Below are 16,025 nucleotides of genomic sequence, written 5' to 3' on the forward strand. Positions count from 1 at the left end.
TGGAAGGATGGCTTAACACCCATTGGTTTCTCCAAACTACCATAAAACCCAAACCTTTTCTAGTTATTTGAATCTCAGGACAATATTTGCGATATGATTCATGAAATTTCGTTTTTCTAGATAAATGCCGATAGAATGACAATCATTTTTACTTCCCGAGCGTAAGCAAAGGAAGTATTGTAATCGAGTCCGACGGCCGACTCTCTACTTTTACATTTTCTCGATCTTTCATGACCCCTAGAAAACGAAGAAATGGGTCTCCCTTTTCCGTCTGTTCGTCCGTGTGTCCGTCTGGCCGTCTGTCTGCCGTCCCGGATTTTTATTAAACAGATAATCTCCGAAAGTACTGGACCGATTGTTGTGAAGTTGTGTACTTATATTAGGAATATCATGTAGATGGTAAAACGCTAACCAAAAATTTGTCTAATCAACCCCACCACCAATGTGATGACGTCATTCAAAATTGTACAATGTAAATGGGTTTTAAATTGTATAAAATAACATAGTCCTATACATGTACTTTACGATTCCGAATTGAGTTTTTACCCGAAACGTGCAAATTTTTGGAAAAAAAATCAAAATTGTAAAACAACATTTTGCAATTTAATTTTGAATCTGCTAACCCGAATGTTTTGAAATGTTGCAGATGTTTTAAGGCTATGAAGAGCATCATAAATTTTTAGTCAAAATATATTTGGTCATCCCCTCCAAAAACTTGATGACGCCAGCTCAAAATTTTGCTGAATAAATCCGATCTAAAATGTACAAAATATGATGAGCCTCTTCTTGTGATTTATCATTCCATTCATATTTTTTGGATTTGCATATACAGGGTGACCCAAAAAAATTAATGAATGCGTAAACGTATTTTATTGATTTAATCAGGAACTACAGAAGCGAATGTTTTGAAATCTTGCACATGTTTTAAGGTTATAAAGAGCATAATAAATTTTTAGTCAAAATATATTTGGTTATCTTCTCCAAAAAACTGATGACGTCAGCTCAAAAGTTTGCCGAATAAATCCTATCTAGAATGTACAAAATATGATGAGTCTGTACTTGCAATTCATCATTCCATTCATATTTTTTTAATTTGCATATACCGGATGACTCAAAAGAAATGAATGCGTAAATTTATTTAATTGGTTTTACTCAGGAACTAAGTACAAAACCGAATGCTTTGAAATCTACTGCGAAAAAAAACATAATAGACATGCAGTCGTCACGTTTCCGACAGCGAGGGAAGTACTGTCTAAACTCTTTAGACCAATTTTTTTATAGCTGTATTCATTTTTAATTAGCATGATTCGTTCACATATTAAATATCAAGACTTAGGTTAATGCAAAAAATAAATTTCATAAAATCCGCTCTCTAGTCACGAATTTCACTAACTTTGTAAAACTATTTGTTACAATGTCAAATTTTCATATTGGAAAACGTTGGGACTACATAATAAGCGAGGCAATGTATAAAATTGTTGTGCGACAATAAATAAAATCTATTAAATAAGTAACAAACACTCGCATTGGGCCTAAATTAGTGATTAGTGTAATTTTTAAAATCTTTGTTTTTCAACAGTTACATATTTTTAATATGTGGGTGTTGAATGATGCATGCAGCTTAATAGGTAGGTTACATATTTTAAAACAGTGTAATGTGTAGATGCCGGAAAAACATATAATAAAAAAAAAGAGAAATTAGAAATAAACAAGTGCCAAACGTGATAAAGAAAGTTAAACTGTAAAGTTAAAAATTATGTTAAAATTCTGTGAGGAACGGGAGAATGCAAAAGTCTGTACTTAGCACCAGTTGTTGTAAAGGGATAAATATAATCTCTTGTCGAGTTCTGAGAAATATACAGCAGGGTTCGTCTGACAGGTAGTTGGGTCGTTAGGTATAGCATACCTACCGATATTTGACGACGACTCTACTAATCTCTATTCGTCTTAAGGGCTTTTAACAACGGGATAACCGCCCACTGCAATAAACGGTCGGATACATCAATGTTTCTTTACGTGCGAGGGAATCGGTGCCGTACGCGAAAAATTTCTAAAATTCTTTAAACACAGTCTTGATGAATACATTTACAGCGGGATTAAACAATAAATACTTAGTTGGAAGGTGGCAGATGGATACGAAATCTATTTGGTTTAATTTTCTTTCTTTTTGGGTGCTTTGAAAAATATTCAAACTGATTTCTATATTAAAATATACGTGTATAAAAACGAAAAACGGTATATTGCAAAAGATGTATTTGGTAGATATATGCTTATAAAATATAAAATTGTTCAATTCAAAAGGAATGAAATTTCAAGGTATAATTTTGTGGAATGTGTCAGCTACAAATTTGCTAATATTATGTCTTAGTTGTAGATAGTAAGATCAGTGGCGTAACTACTGTTGTTCCATGTGTTCGCCGGAACACGGGCCCGCCGCTTCAAGCGGCCCCGTCCGGTCACACGAACACTTTTTCGATTAGATTTTTCATATTATTGCCCAAATTACATCCCGAAATAAAAAATTCGAAAATGTGCGGTAATCCCAAGATCGATCGTTCATTGTTATTTACGAATTTTTTGCTACAAAGGGCTGGACTTTTGGCGGCATCTCAATATCATAGACTCGATAAACTCGGGTTTTAGCGACCGGCACCGGCGGTCGAAAATGCAGCAGCATCTGTTTCTAATAAACCTGTCGCAGTGTCGCAATCCCATTGTGGCAGATCTAACACCCCATGTAGTAAATTACCAAACTTTATCCGACAAAAGTATGACTAATTTATGATGCAAAACAACAAAATATTTAAATTTTGTCATCAGATCTACAGTGAAATTTCATGCTGTAATAAGAGGTGAAAAAAATTCAGTTTCAGTTGTGATTTATGAAAATTTTCGTATTTTAAAAACTATTTAATTTTGTATTTGTGGTGCTTTTTTGGAATAATAAAATACATCTGATATATGTTACAACTAGTGGGAAATTATTACAGAATGACCTACCTGAACTAGTGTCACTGAAATTATCACAGCATGTTTCACTTTTCTTACAATACCACTTTCGGTGGCTTCAGCGGAAAGATCTTTTGCGAAATTAAAAATGACTAAACATTTTTTAAGAAAGACAATGAGCCAATGCAGATTATCTTCAATAAATCTCTCAATTGGAATTCAAATTGCCAGAAGCTTAGATGTGTCAAATTTTGTATCAACTTGTGCCCATTGGAAAGTAAGAAGAAAACAATTTTGAGATAAAAAAAAATGGCCATTTTAATCTATACTTCTATACTGACTTATATTATAAAGCTGAAGAGTTTGTTTGGTTGAACGCGCTAATCTCAGAAACTGCTAGTTCGAATTCAAAAAATCTTCTTGTGTTGGATAGTCCATTTATCGAGGAAGGTTATACGCTATATAACATCACACTACGATCAATAGGAGCGGAGCAGCAATGAAAAATATCGGAAAAACGGGAAAATTATTCCTACTTTGACAGCTTCCGTTGCTTACGCTGCTTGAACAGTTATTAAAGTTACATAAAAATCATGTAACTTGTAATTGTTCCTTTCTAAAAGTTCTAAAAAAAAAGTCCGCGAGAGCATATGTCTATCTTTTAAAGTCGACTCAGTATAATCTTTTTTATGGTAATGAAGTTTGTTCTAAAATAATCTAATATAAAATTCTGGTGTCACAATGTTTGTAACCAAGCTCCTCCGAAACGGCTTGACCGATTTGTATGAAATTTTTTGTGTATATTCGGTAGATCTAGTAAACTATTTTTTATACCCCTAAGTGATAAGGGTGGCCCACCAATTTTTTTTTTTAATTTTTCGACATTTTTTATTTTTTCAAGATTTGGCATCAAAAAATATATATAACCCTAAATTTTCACCCTTCTACCACCAACCCCCATTTTTTAATAACGATATGAATATCTTTTCTTTCATCCACAGATGCGCTCTCCGATTTTTCAATTTTTCATTTCTTTAATTTATTCGTTTGCTCTTTTTCAAGTTTTCAATTTAAAATTAATCACCTTTCCCAATTTTCGATTTTTTTTTTCAATTGTGAAATTTTTCAATGTATCAATATACAATTTTTCGTTTTTTGAAATTTTTTTGTTTTTTCAGTTTTTCAATTTTACAATTATTTGAATTTCAATTTTGGATGATTCAGTTTTGCAATTTTCCGCTGCGTTCTTCAACTTTTGGATTTTTAAATTTTTCGTTTCTACAATTTTGAAAGAATATCAGGCGCTGTTGTTGTGTGTGTATTTTCCACGGAGGTAGAAAAGACCGGAGGGAAGGTGTCGTGAATTTTGTGACACAGACTCAGGCACCGTTTATGACCCTACTTGAAATGCGCGCTGTGCTAAGCTCCACCCTCTAAATGTTTAGCAGTCATAACCAGTGGCGGGGCAACATATTTTATGTTGACAACCTTATATATAAGTCTCTAAATGTTATTATGATCTTTAATTATAATCAAAATCTATTCAAATTAAAAACACCAACAACACGTCCAAAACTAAAACAGCACAACTAAACTCGAAACTCAAGAACGAACAATTGCATATAAACAGCACGTGTTACGTGATAGTACGCCACTGGAAATCCAAACTCTGTCAGCTGTTGAGTGTAGGAGCGCGTTTGCGTCGGGCTGGCAAATATTGGCGCCTTGTTCAAATAAGATCATAACCGGTGTCTGACCGGGTCTTGAACGATGCCAGAATCGTTACATTGTTAGCATACGGTACGCTCCCTCCGGTCTCTTCTACCTCCGTGGTATTTTCAAAGATTTGTAGCTCATCTCAGAGGTCCCTTCTTTTATGAATCTTAAAGAATCTCAGGCTACCCATTTGTCTTTTTTTACAAAAGTTAAAAAAAATTCAGATGTTCATTGTATGTTTTTTTCAAGAATTTTAAAAAATCTCAGCGGCCCCTTTGATCCTTATCTTTCTTTTAAAAAAACATATATCTATTTCTAAAATTTCAAATTCTGCTAGTGCTAATAACAAAAATGTGGAGCCCCTTAGTAAGCTTAAATATGCCATTTATAAAAACAAAATAATCTAAAACACCATAATGCACATCTGATTCTTGGAACCTTCGTTACTTTGAGATAAGCAATCGGGTGTTCAGGGTTGTAAATTACCATTATCATAATCCTAAACGATTAAGGATTTCCAATAAACACTCTTGCAAACATTCGACACCTGTACAACCCCTACTCTTTTCCTATCACTCCTACTTTACCTGTACAACCCCTACTCTCCTTCTACAACCCCTATAAAAACGGAAAAATTTGCACGTAAAATTCATAGTTGCATTAGTCGTCGAGAACACAGCTTCTTCACACAGTTCAGCATGGAAAATTCTCCGCAGTTATACACTCCGACAACTCACTGCCACGACTGTTGCAAAAAAATACATCTTCAAGCAGCAGCCACTGATGCACACAACACACAATCACATCATCGGTAAGTAAAATTTAGGTTTTCTAGTTTTCGATCTAATTCCTTTGGTTTAGTTCTAGAATGGAAAATTCCCTGGAGTTGCCCACTCCTAGGAAACTCACCGACGACAAAAGGTGGTGCTCACTGTGCTGCGACGCCGAGGTTCCACAACGAGCAACCCTGGAGTGTCCAAGATACGGGCCCCTTTGCCGCCGGTGCTACAAAAATATCTGGGAGTTATGGGAAGAGTGCAAGTGGATCGGACGTCGATAACTGTTGCCGATTATTATTATTGGAAATGTCCCATGTCTATTGTGTTTTTTTTATCATAAAATTTTGTTTAATTAATTATTATTTATTATTATATATTTTTTTTTTTGTAAATAAATAGCCAAAAACAAAAAAAAAACTATTTCTTTGTCTTACACATTTATTTTATTTTTAATGCAATGATCACAACTGTGAACAGTTTAGGATTATAAGAAAGATAACGAACAAGTTCTTGTTATTATACTTGTAATATTTGACCGAATTGCGGTAAAAATTTTGCTCCACATTAAAAGATGTCAAAATAAGGCAAAACACTGAATCATTTTGTACCTTCATTTTAACAGTTGAAGAGCAGGGCCATAGATGTACAAGCTCATGACATAAAAATGTTTAAGGAAGTGTTTTGAAATAAAAACTAAAGTGCGTAAAACAAGAGTCCATTTTCAGCGAAAACTATAACTCGGTGTTCTTTTAAAAAATATCGAGGTGATAGAGAATTTTTTATACTTTAGGCTCCGTTCTTAGTTTTCTTCTAAAATTTTACTTCTTTTAGTACAAAAACTGAAATGAATTTCGGGCGAATTTTGGTAAGTTAGGCAACCCAGTATAGTAGCTAAGGCGGTAAGCTGTAATTTATGGTCCACACAATACAGTACCTTTTTATTTTGCGTTTTATGTGTTTGGTAAACAGAGTGCCGATATCCCTGCCTCTATACACTGAACTTCTACATTTACAGTTACACAGGAAAGTATAAATGTAAATACTGTAATATGTAAATATTAATCGAAAGCATGGATAATAAAAACGGAGCAATCAATAAAATCATATTAATTATAATAAAATAAAAATAATAAAATATAATAATATTTCTTCATTTATTGTACAATATTTTTTTATGGTCTTATTTTTAATAGCTTCTATAATATTTTTGTCGCAAGCCGCATATATACATTTAATCTCTGCAATTAAATCAGAATTTATTAACCCATCTGGAGAAGCTCCTAAAAATTTGCAATTTGTTATTTGTAGACTTGTTTGTAAGGTTCGTATAAAACACTATTTGCGAAAGTAGAAAATAAGATATCGCTTGACTGTCCAGTTTTGTATCCTTTTTAAGAATTGCGAATTTTTTTAGACAAAAGACTAGGCCCATTTTTGCGAAATTTGATACAATTTTTAAGAAGATTTTTACGAGTGATATCTGCTTTAGTTGTTTGAATTATTTCTCTAATTTTAGAACAATAATTACGAAGTATGTGATTTCTATATTCAATTTTTTCTTTAAAATGATGTTCACCATATTGTTTTACAGCCCGAAATTTTTATATACTACTAACCCCATTGTCTATGATTCTCCTATAACGTAAATTGTGAAGTTCCTCAGACTTACACAGTGCTTTCTAGAATTTTTCTTTACATTTAGATTTTAACCTGGTATTATACTTATACCTATTGTAAAACTTCTTCTTTATTTTCACCTAAAAACCCAAAGGATTAACGACATTATTAACTAAGTACTCGTAATCCAATGAATTCAGGGAATGCCCAATATTGTATAACTTCTGCGAAAGTTTAGGTAATTATCAAATTTATTATTCTTACAATATCTCGTAGGGGTGTATTTGTCTAAGTGTAGAGAGCGGAAAATATGCAGAAAAATTTTGCGAAATATAACTTTCTTAATATATGCAGAGATATGCAGTTGCATATGCTCCAAAAATTAAAAACAAAGCGTAATAACCGAACTAAATTTATTTACAAATTATAAAAACAAGTTTCCCGAGCTTACATTTTATTATAAAAAATACATAATAAATCACATTGCAAAGCGGTTAATTATATTTCACTAACACATAAGTCACATTTTTAAAGATAATATTCTTATACTAAAAAATAAATATAAACAGAACAAATTAAAAAATAGTAGTAATCGACTATTTAATTACTATTGTGGTAACAATTTCTTCTTAAATATTTTTGAAATATTTTAACAAAAAGTTTTTCCGGTAGGCTGCAGGCCACGCTGGTCCGGTCCTACCCTGCAGATCGTCGTCTTGATGGAGACATTTACAACAGGGTCTAAGCAATAACTGAAACCAAGTGCTAATTAGTCTTTAATCGCCAGTAAAGTCACCTTCAAATAGCGATAGTTGAACTTTAACAAGTTGCATATCTCTTAAAATAGAAATTTCCTTGAGGTGTGGTGGAGCCTTAAGTATCAAGTAACCAGGTAAAGTGGCCGTGAAATTAGACCGAATGCTGCCTGGGGCATGGTCGTGCTGCCAGTCATTGAGGTGATTAGGATGGTTGTAATTTTTATTACTCTCCACTATTTGGGCATAGCATATCTCTTATTTAAGTACCAACTGAATGGTACGCGGCATTCGGCCCAAATTTATGGCATCTATAAGCTGTGGTTAGGGGTTTATTGTGCGCTTGAGGCGTTAAGCTTATTCTGACAGCTACTATACATACAGTTGACCGAATTGCGGTATATTTTCGTTCGGGGATGGGGCGCAGGGAACAACTACGCCAGTAGTACCTGTATAATCTTGGTAATTATAAGAGTGAGTTAATCCCTAAGCACTAGGGCACCGGGCACCGCTCAAAGTAGGTTCACTAGACTTAAGGTGATGTTATCGGTTTTGTTTTCAGTGAATTTACAGTAGATTTTGTTTCACAAATACTAGACAACTAGTTGGAATCTGAACCCAATTTTTTTTACAATATCTTTGATATGCTATTAGTGTCCGGAACTTATAAAATTGGAGAAAAAATGACCTGTTCTGCTCTAATAAAATCGCAAATATGCTCAAAATCACACTAATAATAGGTCCGACTGTGCCGACCATAGTTACATAATTCACATTAAAGTAAGTCATGGACATTCTTTGAAGTGTTTACTATGATATTTCAAAAAAAAAAAAACTCGATTTATAAAACGTCATAATTTTGGTTTAAAACTGATCATGTTTGAAGCTTTATTTTATCCGTTCCATTTGCTGTCTCTTACTGCGGTCTCTCTCGGATCGGGGTATAACACCCACCGAACGTTGTTGGACCGATGGGATAATAATTTATTACTTCCGACATCTTCTCGGTGACAAATTTAATCTTTGCATAAATTTACTTCAGTGTAGTTAGCAAACTCGTTGTGACCACTGAAATATATAAAGAGTATATTTTGAAATGGGACGAAAGTCTAAGATTCCACTTTCAAAGCCACGAAAAAGTGGAAAAAACTTTTATCAGAATTGTTATGTCAAAAACCTACTAAAACTACAGACAAAAAATGCAGTTTAATCATCATTCGATTAGTTTTGCTATTATTATGCTTTCCCTAATTTCTGTACATATAAATATTATTGTTTTTTAGACCCGCCGCTGTTTTTATAAACTTACATCAAGTGTAAGCCAATGTTACTAATAGAAATTTTATTATTGTTACTTTATATGATCACCAATCCTATTGCTTCTCGGCTTTTTGTCAAAGATCAAAGTGTATTACCTGAAAGAATTTTATTTTCTTGAATAAAATATTACTATAAACCTTATAATTAGCCGGATAACCATTCAGTATACACAGGTACTTTCTATACCTCTTTAGTTTGAACTTAGCCGATACTAACCAGCTAGGGAACCAGTTATAATTGAAATATGTAAACCAAATAATTGAAGTACTTAGTTTTAAGTAAAACAATTGGGTATATTTGTAAATACGCATAAATAAAAACGAAACAAATTATTGGTCTCTAGTTTATTTTATAATTTGCATTACAACATGACATATACGTACGTACTGATGCAGAAATTGGTGATTTTCTCGTTGCATTTCAGTATAGGGACACACTCAGTAGGAACGATTTGGACACTTAAAATTAATTTTGTTTTACTTGCCACAAATCTTTTTAAGTGTTGCGAAAGTGATTGTTCTGTGTCCGAAAAATAACTGCATTTATAATTATTCGGCTGAGTGTTTTTTTGTTGTAAATCAATCAGTTTCCCAATTAGATTATACCTTGCTTGGACTTACTATTTGTTGTCTTAATTTTTCGAAGTTCATTTTTGTACACATTCAGATTTTTATTTCTTATTAATTTCTTGTGGTCATTTTTATAAATTCGTATATGAAAATTGACGAACGAAAATCAAACAATAATACACGACAAGCGGGTGCCGAACTGTTACCAGAGATTATGGGTATCATAAATTACACCCCAGCTTTCCTGCGTTTCAACCAGCTTACCACTACTTCTCGTCTTTATTTTTCTACACGCAAACTTTTTGTGAAGACAATAACACGGCAAAATTAAAAATCCGACAGTTTTCTTTTAGCAAACATCCCCTTAAGAAATGAGTAAATTGAAATTTTTTCAAGAAAAATCAACTACGAAAAATACATCCCAGCTTATCTTGCAAGTACATTTTGTAAATGCAAAAAAAATTAATTTATTCTCAATTTTCTGAGCGTGGGTTTTTAGCGATAAGCCACAATAATTCGCATTTCCATTGTCAAAACACCGTGTTTTCAACCCGACAAATCATAGTTGGGATCATATAAACAAATTCATTTATTGACATTATTAAAAAATGGGTTCATTTGCCAACAATTCTTTCGTAGAAAGGCACAGGCATGCTAAGTTGTGTATTTTGGGTTGATGTTATTGAGTTAATTACATCATATTTGACTTTAGAAACAGGTGCGGTAAAATAAAAAATGTGGGACTTAGCGTGGAATACAAAAATACCTGGTCGGAAGTTGGGAGATGGATACGAAATCAATTTGGTTTAATTTTCTTTCTTTTTGAACGCTTTGAAAAATATTTAGACTGATTTCTATATAAAAATAAATTCGATGTATAGAAACGAAAAACGTAATATTGCAAAAGATGTGTTTGGCAGATATAGCTTATAAAATCTAAAATTGTTCAATTCAAAAGGAATGAAATTTCAAGGTATAATTTTGTGGAATGTGTCAGCTACAAATTTGCTGATATTATGCCTTAATTGTAGATAATAAGATAATGTTAATGTGAATATTTAAGTTTAGTTTACGGTGATTTTATTTCACAACTTCAGAAATTATATCATTCGGAGCCGCATAGATCAATAACAAATAAAGCTAAAATTGTTTTAATTTGTAGGTAAGCGCAGAAAAATGTTGCTTCTCCGGTGGGAACAGTTGTGTCTAACGGATTCTTGGAAGGTATTCGAATTCTGGGAAAGGATAAGTATTATTGGGAAGAGTGAACAAAAGATAGATTTTACGAAATGCAAGAGGATGAAAAAAAAGTTTCGGGGTGATATTGGGTGTAATTAAATACACATTATATACAAATATACAAATCCTATACAATTTTGGGCTTGCCACCCCCCACAAATTTACCAACTAATAAGTATTAACTAGTGATTATACAAAGCTATGTAAGTATGTGATATATAGGTCGTTTTTCAATAAATATTTAAAAAGAACAAAAAGTAAAATAGGTGAATTATTTGAAAATTTATATAAATAAAATGTCCAAGTTATTTACCAAATTTTTATTAGTAACATTGTAACATTCTGCACCTGTAGAACCCCTACTTTTTTCCTATCACTACTACTTTACCTGTACAACCCCTGCTCTCCTTCTATAAACTTTTTCCAATATTTTAAGTAATATTTGCTTAGATTAGGTTTGTTGAAGCTAAAGTTACATTAGAGTTGTTTTTTTTTATTTTTAATGACCCCCAAGTGGCTTTAGCCCAGTTTTTATAACTTTTTATAAATTTATCAGCCTTTTCCTTGACCTCTCGAGAAATACGACCGGGCTGTAAAATCTTCCATTTTTAGCATAAGGGATATAACCTTCGCCCAATTTTTTGTATAAAAATGCTTGTTAAATTACCAAATTTCTTTTCTCCAATAAAAGCATTATTAAAGGTTGCAACGGAATATGAGGACTTAATGTGTTAGATAGTCTGATGGGAAAAAATTCTCTTTCTACGAGAGCAATAACAAAAGCACTTCCTTCCCTTTCAAGTGTGTTTCACGATGTTCGTGTCGATGGTTCTAAGTGTTTTATCACTCCAAACACTTGCCTTGATGTGTAACCAATCGACATCTCCTTTGATAAATTACACAATCTCCATCTACGTTAATGGTCAGAAACATGACATAGAAAAAAGTAATTGCGTCATTTCAATACCATTTGAGACAAATTACGTCCACATTAGCGAGATTCAAGCAGCAAAACTGAGTCGAAGATTATTTAATATTTCGCACCCTGTGGAATATTTAGCAGTAATAGATAGTCCTAGTGTGACCGATTTAGGACAAGATTTTTTACTCGACCAAGAAGTATCTAATTTGATGATTTTAACAACCAGCATAAAAACAATAAAAGCACACACATTTACAAATGATAAGCTCAAGACCGTGACACTAACAGAAAACCCAACTGAAGAACTAGAAAACGAAGCATTTTTTAACATGTCTGGATTACATGATGTAGACTTAAGTTATAACAACTTGTCCGTCTTCAACACTGAAACGTTTTCGATGGTACCTCTGCTGGAAAATTTGCGTTTGTCCAATAACAAAATCACTCATTTAGGGAAACGGTCTTTTAGCTTCCTGCAAAAAGATCACTTCAGTGTGAGCTTAGGAATGAACAGAATTGCGTTTATAGATGAAGATGTTTTTGAGGGACTGAACAGAAGCAGTTTTGTAATCGAGCTTAGTTCCAATTTACTGACGTCATTTTCGGTAAATATTTTTCGCACGCATCACTTTCAAGAGGTGGATCTTAGAAACAACAAATTGAAGAGTTTAAGTGGTGATTTTACTGCACAAAACTTTAAGATCGAGTTGTTATAAATTCGAAATAACTTTGATTCGAAAAATTTGAAAAAGTTTGCTGTCTGGGCGCTGCTAAACAAGATTGAGGTGGATTTCTTGAATTTTTCAAAGTCTGGGCAAAGTGGTTGTTTTCAGCAAAACTTTTTGATGGTTTTTATGTTATTTATGTTTCGGTGCTTGGGATTGCTTTTACACACGAATATTTAAAACTTAAGTTAATGCTAAATTTGTTAATAGGTAACTGAAAAAAAACTTTTTTTTTTTCAATTTTTCAAGTATTTCGATTTTATAATATTTGTTTTTTTCAATTTTTAGAGTTTTTAGTCTTGCAAATTTTCGTTTCTCATTTTTCAACTTTCCGATTTTTCAATTTTTCATTTCTTTAATTTATTCATTTTCTCTTTTTCAAGTTTTCAATTTAAAATTGATCACTTTCTCAAATTTTCGATTTTTTTTTAATTGTGAAATTTTTCAATGTATCAATATACAATTTTTCGTTTTTTGAAATTTTCGATTTTACAATTTCTTGATTTTTGAATTTTTTGATTTTGAATTTTACAATTTTGTAACTTTTAGATTTTTCTATAGCTCCATCTTTTGTTTTTCGTTTCTTCAGTAACTCGATTTGCAATGTGCCTAGTTTTCAATTTTAAATTTATCAATTTTTCTGTTTTTATATTTCTGAAATTTTTAATTTCCCGATTTTTAATTAAGTGTTCAGTTTCTCAATTTTTTATTTTTGAATTTTTCAGTTTTACAATTTTTTGTTATTGCAGTTTTTCGATTTTCAATTTTAGATCATGTATCAGTTTTGCAATTTTCCGTTTCACATTCTTCATCTTTTTGAATTTTCAATTTTTCGGTTCTTAAATTCTTCCATTTGTAATTTCCTTAGTTTTCAATTTTAAATTTTTGAATATTATCGATGTTTTAATGTTTCAATTTTCGGATTTTTCGGTTTTGCAAATTGTCATTCGCATCCTTAACTATCTGATTTTTCAAATTTTTCTTTTTCTTCAATTTTTTTATTTGAGATTTCTCCATTTCTTGATTTTTAGATTTCTTGATTTTTGAATTTTACAGTCCTTATCTTTCTTTTAAAAAAACATATAATTCTATCTATTATATCTATCTATATATATCTATCTATTTCTAAAAATTTCAATTTCAGCTACTGTTAATAATAAAAATGTGGAGCCTCTTAGTAAGCTTAAATATGCCATTTATAAAAACAAAATAATCTAAAACACCATAATGCACATCTGATTCTTCGAACCTTCGTTACTTTGAGATAAGCAATCGGGTGTTCAGGGTTGTAAATTACCATTATCATAATCCTAAACGATTAAGGGTTTCCAATAAACACTCTTGCAAACATTCTACACCTGTACAACCCCTCCTCTTTTCCTATCACTCCTACTTTACCTGTACAACCCCTACTCTCCTTCTACAAACCCTATAAAAACGGAAAAATTTGCACGTAAAATTCATAGTTCCATTAGTCGTCGAGAGCACAGCTTCTTCACACAGTTCAGCATGGAAAATTCTTCGCAGTTATACACTCCGACAAGTCACTGCCACGACTGTTGCAAAAAAATACATCTTCAAGCAGCAGCACACAACACACAACCATATCATCGGTAAGTAAAATTTAGGTTTTCTAGTTTTCGATCTAGTTCCTTTGGTTTAGTTCTAGAATGGAAAATTCCCTGGAGTTGCCCACTCCTAGGAAACTCACCGACGACAAAAGGTGGTGCTCACTGTGCTGCGACGCCGAGGTTCCTCAACGAGCAATCCTGGAGTGTCCAAGATACGGGCCCCTTTGCCGCCGGTGCTACAAAAATATCTGGGAGTTGTGGGAAGAGTGCAAGTGGAACGGACGTCGATAACTGTTACCGATTATTATTATTGGAAATGTCCCATGTCTATTGTGTTTTTTTTTTATCATAAAATTTTGTTTAATTAATTATTATTTATTATTATGTATTTTTTTTTGTAAATAAATAGCCAAAAACAAAAAAAAACTATTTCTTTGCCTTACACATTTATTTTATTTTTAATGCAATGATCACAACTGGGAACAGTTTAGGATTATAAGAAAGATAACGAACAAGTTTTTGTTTTTATACTCGTAATATTTAATGATCAAAGCACCCTAGAGAGCATGTGACCGAATTGCGGTAAAAATTTTGCTCCACACAGTCATTAAAAGATGTCAAAATAAGGCAAAACACTGAATCATTTTGCGCCTTCATTTTAATAGTTGAAGAGCAGGGCCATACATGTACATGCTTATGACATAAAAATGTTTAAGGAAGTGTTTTGAAATAAAAACTAAAGTGCGTAAAACAAGAGTCCATTTTCAGCGAAAACTATAACTCGGTGTGCTTTTAAAAAATATCGAGGTGATAGAGAATTTTTTATACTTTAGGCTCCGTTCTTAGTTTTCTTCCAAAATTTTACTTCTTTTAGTACAAAAACTGCAATGAATTTCGGGCGAATTTTGGTAAGTTAGGCAACCCAATATAGTAGCTTAGGCGATAAACTCTAATTTATAGCCCACACAATAGAGCACCTTTTTATTTTGCGTTTTATGTGTTTGGTAAACAGAGTGCCGATATCCCTGCCTCAATACATTGAAGTTCTACATTTAAATATTAAACAGTTACCCAGGAATGTATAAATGTAAATATTAATTAAAAGTATGGATAATAAGAACGGAGCAATCAATTAAATCATATTAATAATAATAAAATATAAATAATATTTATTGTACAGTATTTAATGTTCTTATTTTTAATAGCTTCTATAATATTTTTGTCGCAAGCCGCATATGAACATTCAATCTCTGCAATTGAATCAGAATTTATTAACCCATCTGGAGAAGCTCCTAAAAATTTGCAATTTGGTTTTTGTACAGACTTGTTTGTAAGGTTCGTATAAAACACTATTTGCGAAAGTAGAAAATAAGATATCACTTGACTGTCCAGTGTAATATCCTTTTTAAGAATTGCAAATTCTTTTATACAAAAGACCAGGCTCATTTTTGCGAAATTTGATACCATTTTTAAGAATATTTTTACGAGTGATATCTGCTTTGGTTGTTTCAATTATTTCTCTAATTTTAGAACAATAATTACGAAGTATGTGATTTCTATATTAAATTTTTTCTTTAAAATAATATTCACCATATTGTTTTGCAGCCCGAACTTTTTTTATATGCTACTAGCCCCGTTGTCTATGATTCTCCTATAACGTAAATTGTGAAGTTCCTCAGCCTTACACAATACTTTCTAGAATTTTTCTTTACATTTTGGATTTTAAGCTGGCATTATATACCTATTGTAAAATTTCTTCTTTATTTTCACCTAAAAACCCAGAGGATTAAAGACATTAGTAACTAAGTACTCGTAATCCAATGAATTCAGGGAATGCCTAATATTGGTATAACTTCTGTGAAA

General features: G+C 32.2%; 2 protein-coding genes across 2 annotated transcripts; both read left to right on the forward strand.

Moving 5' to 3' along the window:
* Window positions 1-5,229: 5,229 nt before the first annotated feature.
* LOC135141961 (uncharacterized) lies at window positions 5,230-5,751 on the forward strand. Its single transcript, XM_064073577.1, has 2 exons — window positions 5,230-5,476; window positions 5,527-5,751. Exons 1-2 carry the CDS (start codon window positions 5,364-5,366, stop codon window positions 5,723-5,725), a joined length of 312 nt encoding a protein of 103 aa, XP_063929647.1. The 5' UTR covers window positions 5,230-5,363; the 3' UTR covers window positions 5,726-5,751.
* An 8,173-nt stretch (window positions 5,752-13,924) lies between these two features.
* Window positions 13,925-14,553, forward strand: LOC135141957 (uncharacterized). Its single transcript, XM_064073572.1, has 2 exons — window positions 13,925-14,204; window positions 14,255-14,553. The coding sequence occupies exons 1-2, from the start codon at window positions 14,101-14,103 to the stop codon at window positions 14,451-14,453; spliced, it is 303 nt and encodes a 100-aa protein (XP_063929642.1). The 5' UTR covers window positions 13,925-14,100; the 3' UTR covers window positions 14,454-14,553.
* The last annotated feature ends 1,472 nt before the right edge of the window (window positions 14,554-16,025 follow it).

This window comes from Zophobas morio, unplaced genomic scaffold, assembly GCF_036711695.1.
Source record: "Zophobas morio isolate AGI-343-1 ecotype UQ-CSIRO unplaced genomic scaffold, CSIRO_AGI_Zmor_V1 ptg000046l, whole genome shotgun sequence".
Classification (NCBI taxonomy): Eukaryota; Metazoa; Arthropoda; class Insecta; order Coleoptera; family Tenebrionidae; genus Zophobas; species Zophobas morio.

Bases quoted from the DNA above. Each gene is read 5' to 3' on its own strand.
- LOC135141961 (XM_064073577.1), top strand. From the start codon at position 5,364: ATGGAAAATTCTCCGCAGTTATACACTCCGACAACTCACTGCCACGAC. The intron at 5,477-5,526 runs GTAAGTAAAATT...CCTTTGGTTTAG, and splicing joins AACACACAATCACATCATCG to TTCTAGAATGGAAAATTCCC.
- LOC135141957 (XM_064073572.1), top strand. From the start codon at position 14,101: ATGGAAAATTCTTCGCAGTTATACACTCCGACAAGTCACTGCCACGAC. The intron at 14,205-14,254 runs GTAAGTAAAATT...CCTTTGGTTTAG, and splicing joins AACACACAACCATATCATCG to TTCTAGAATGGAAAATTCCC.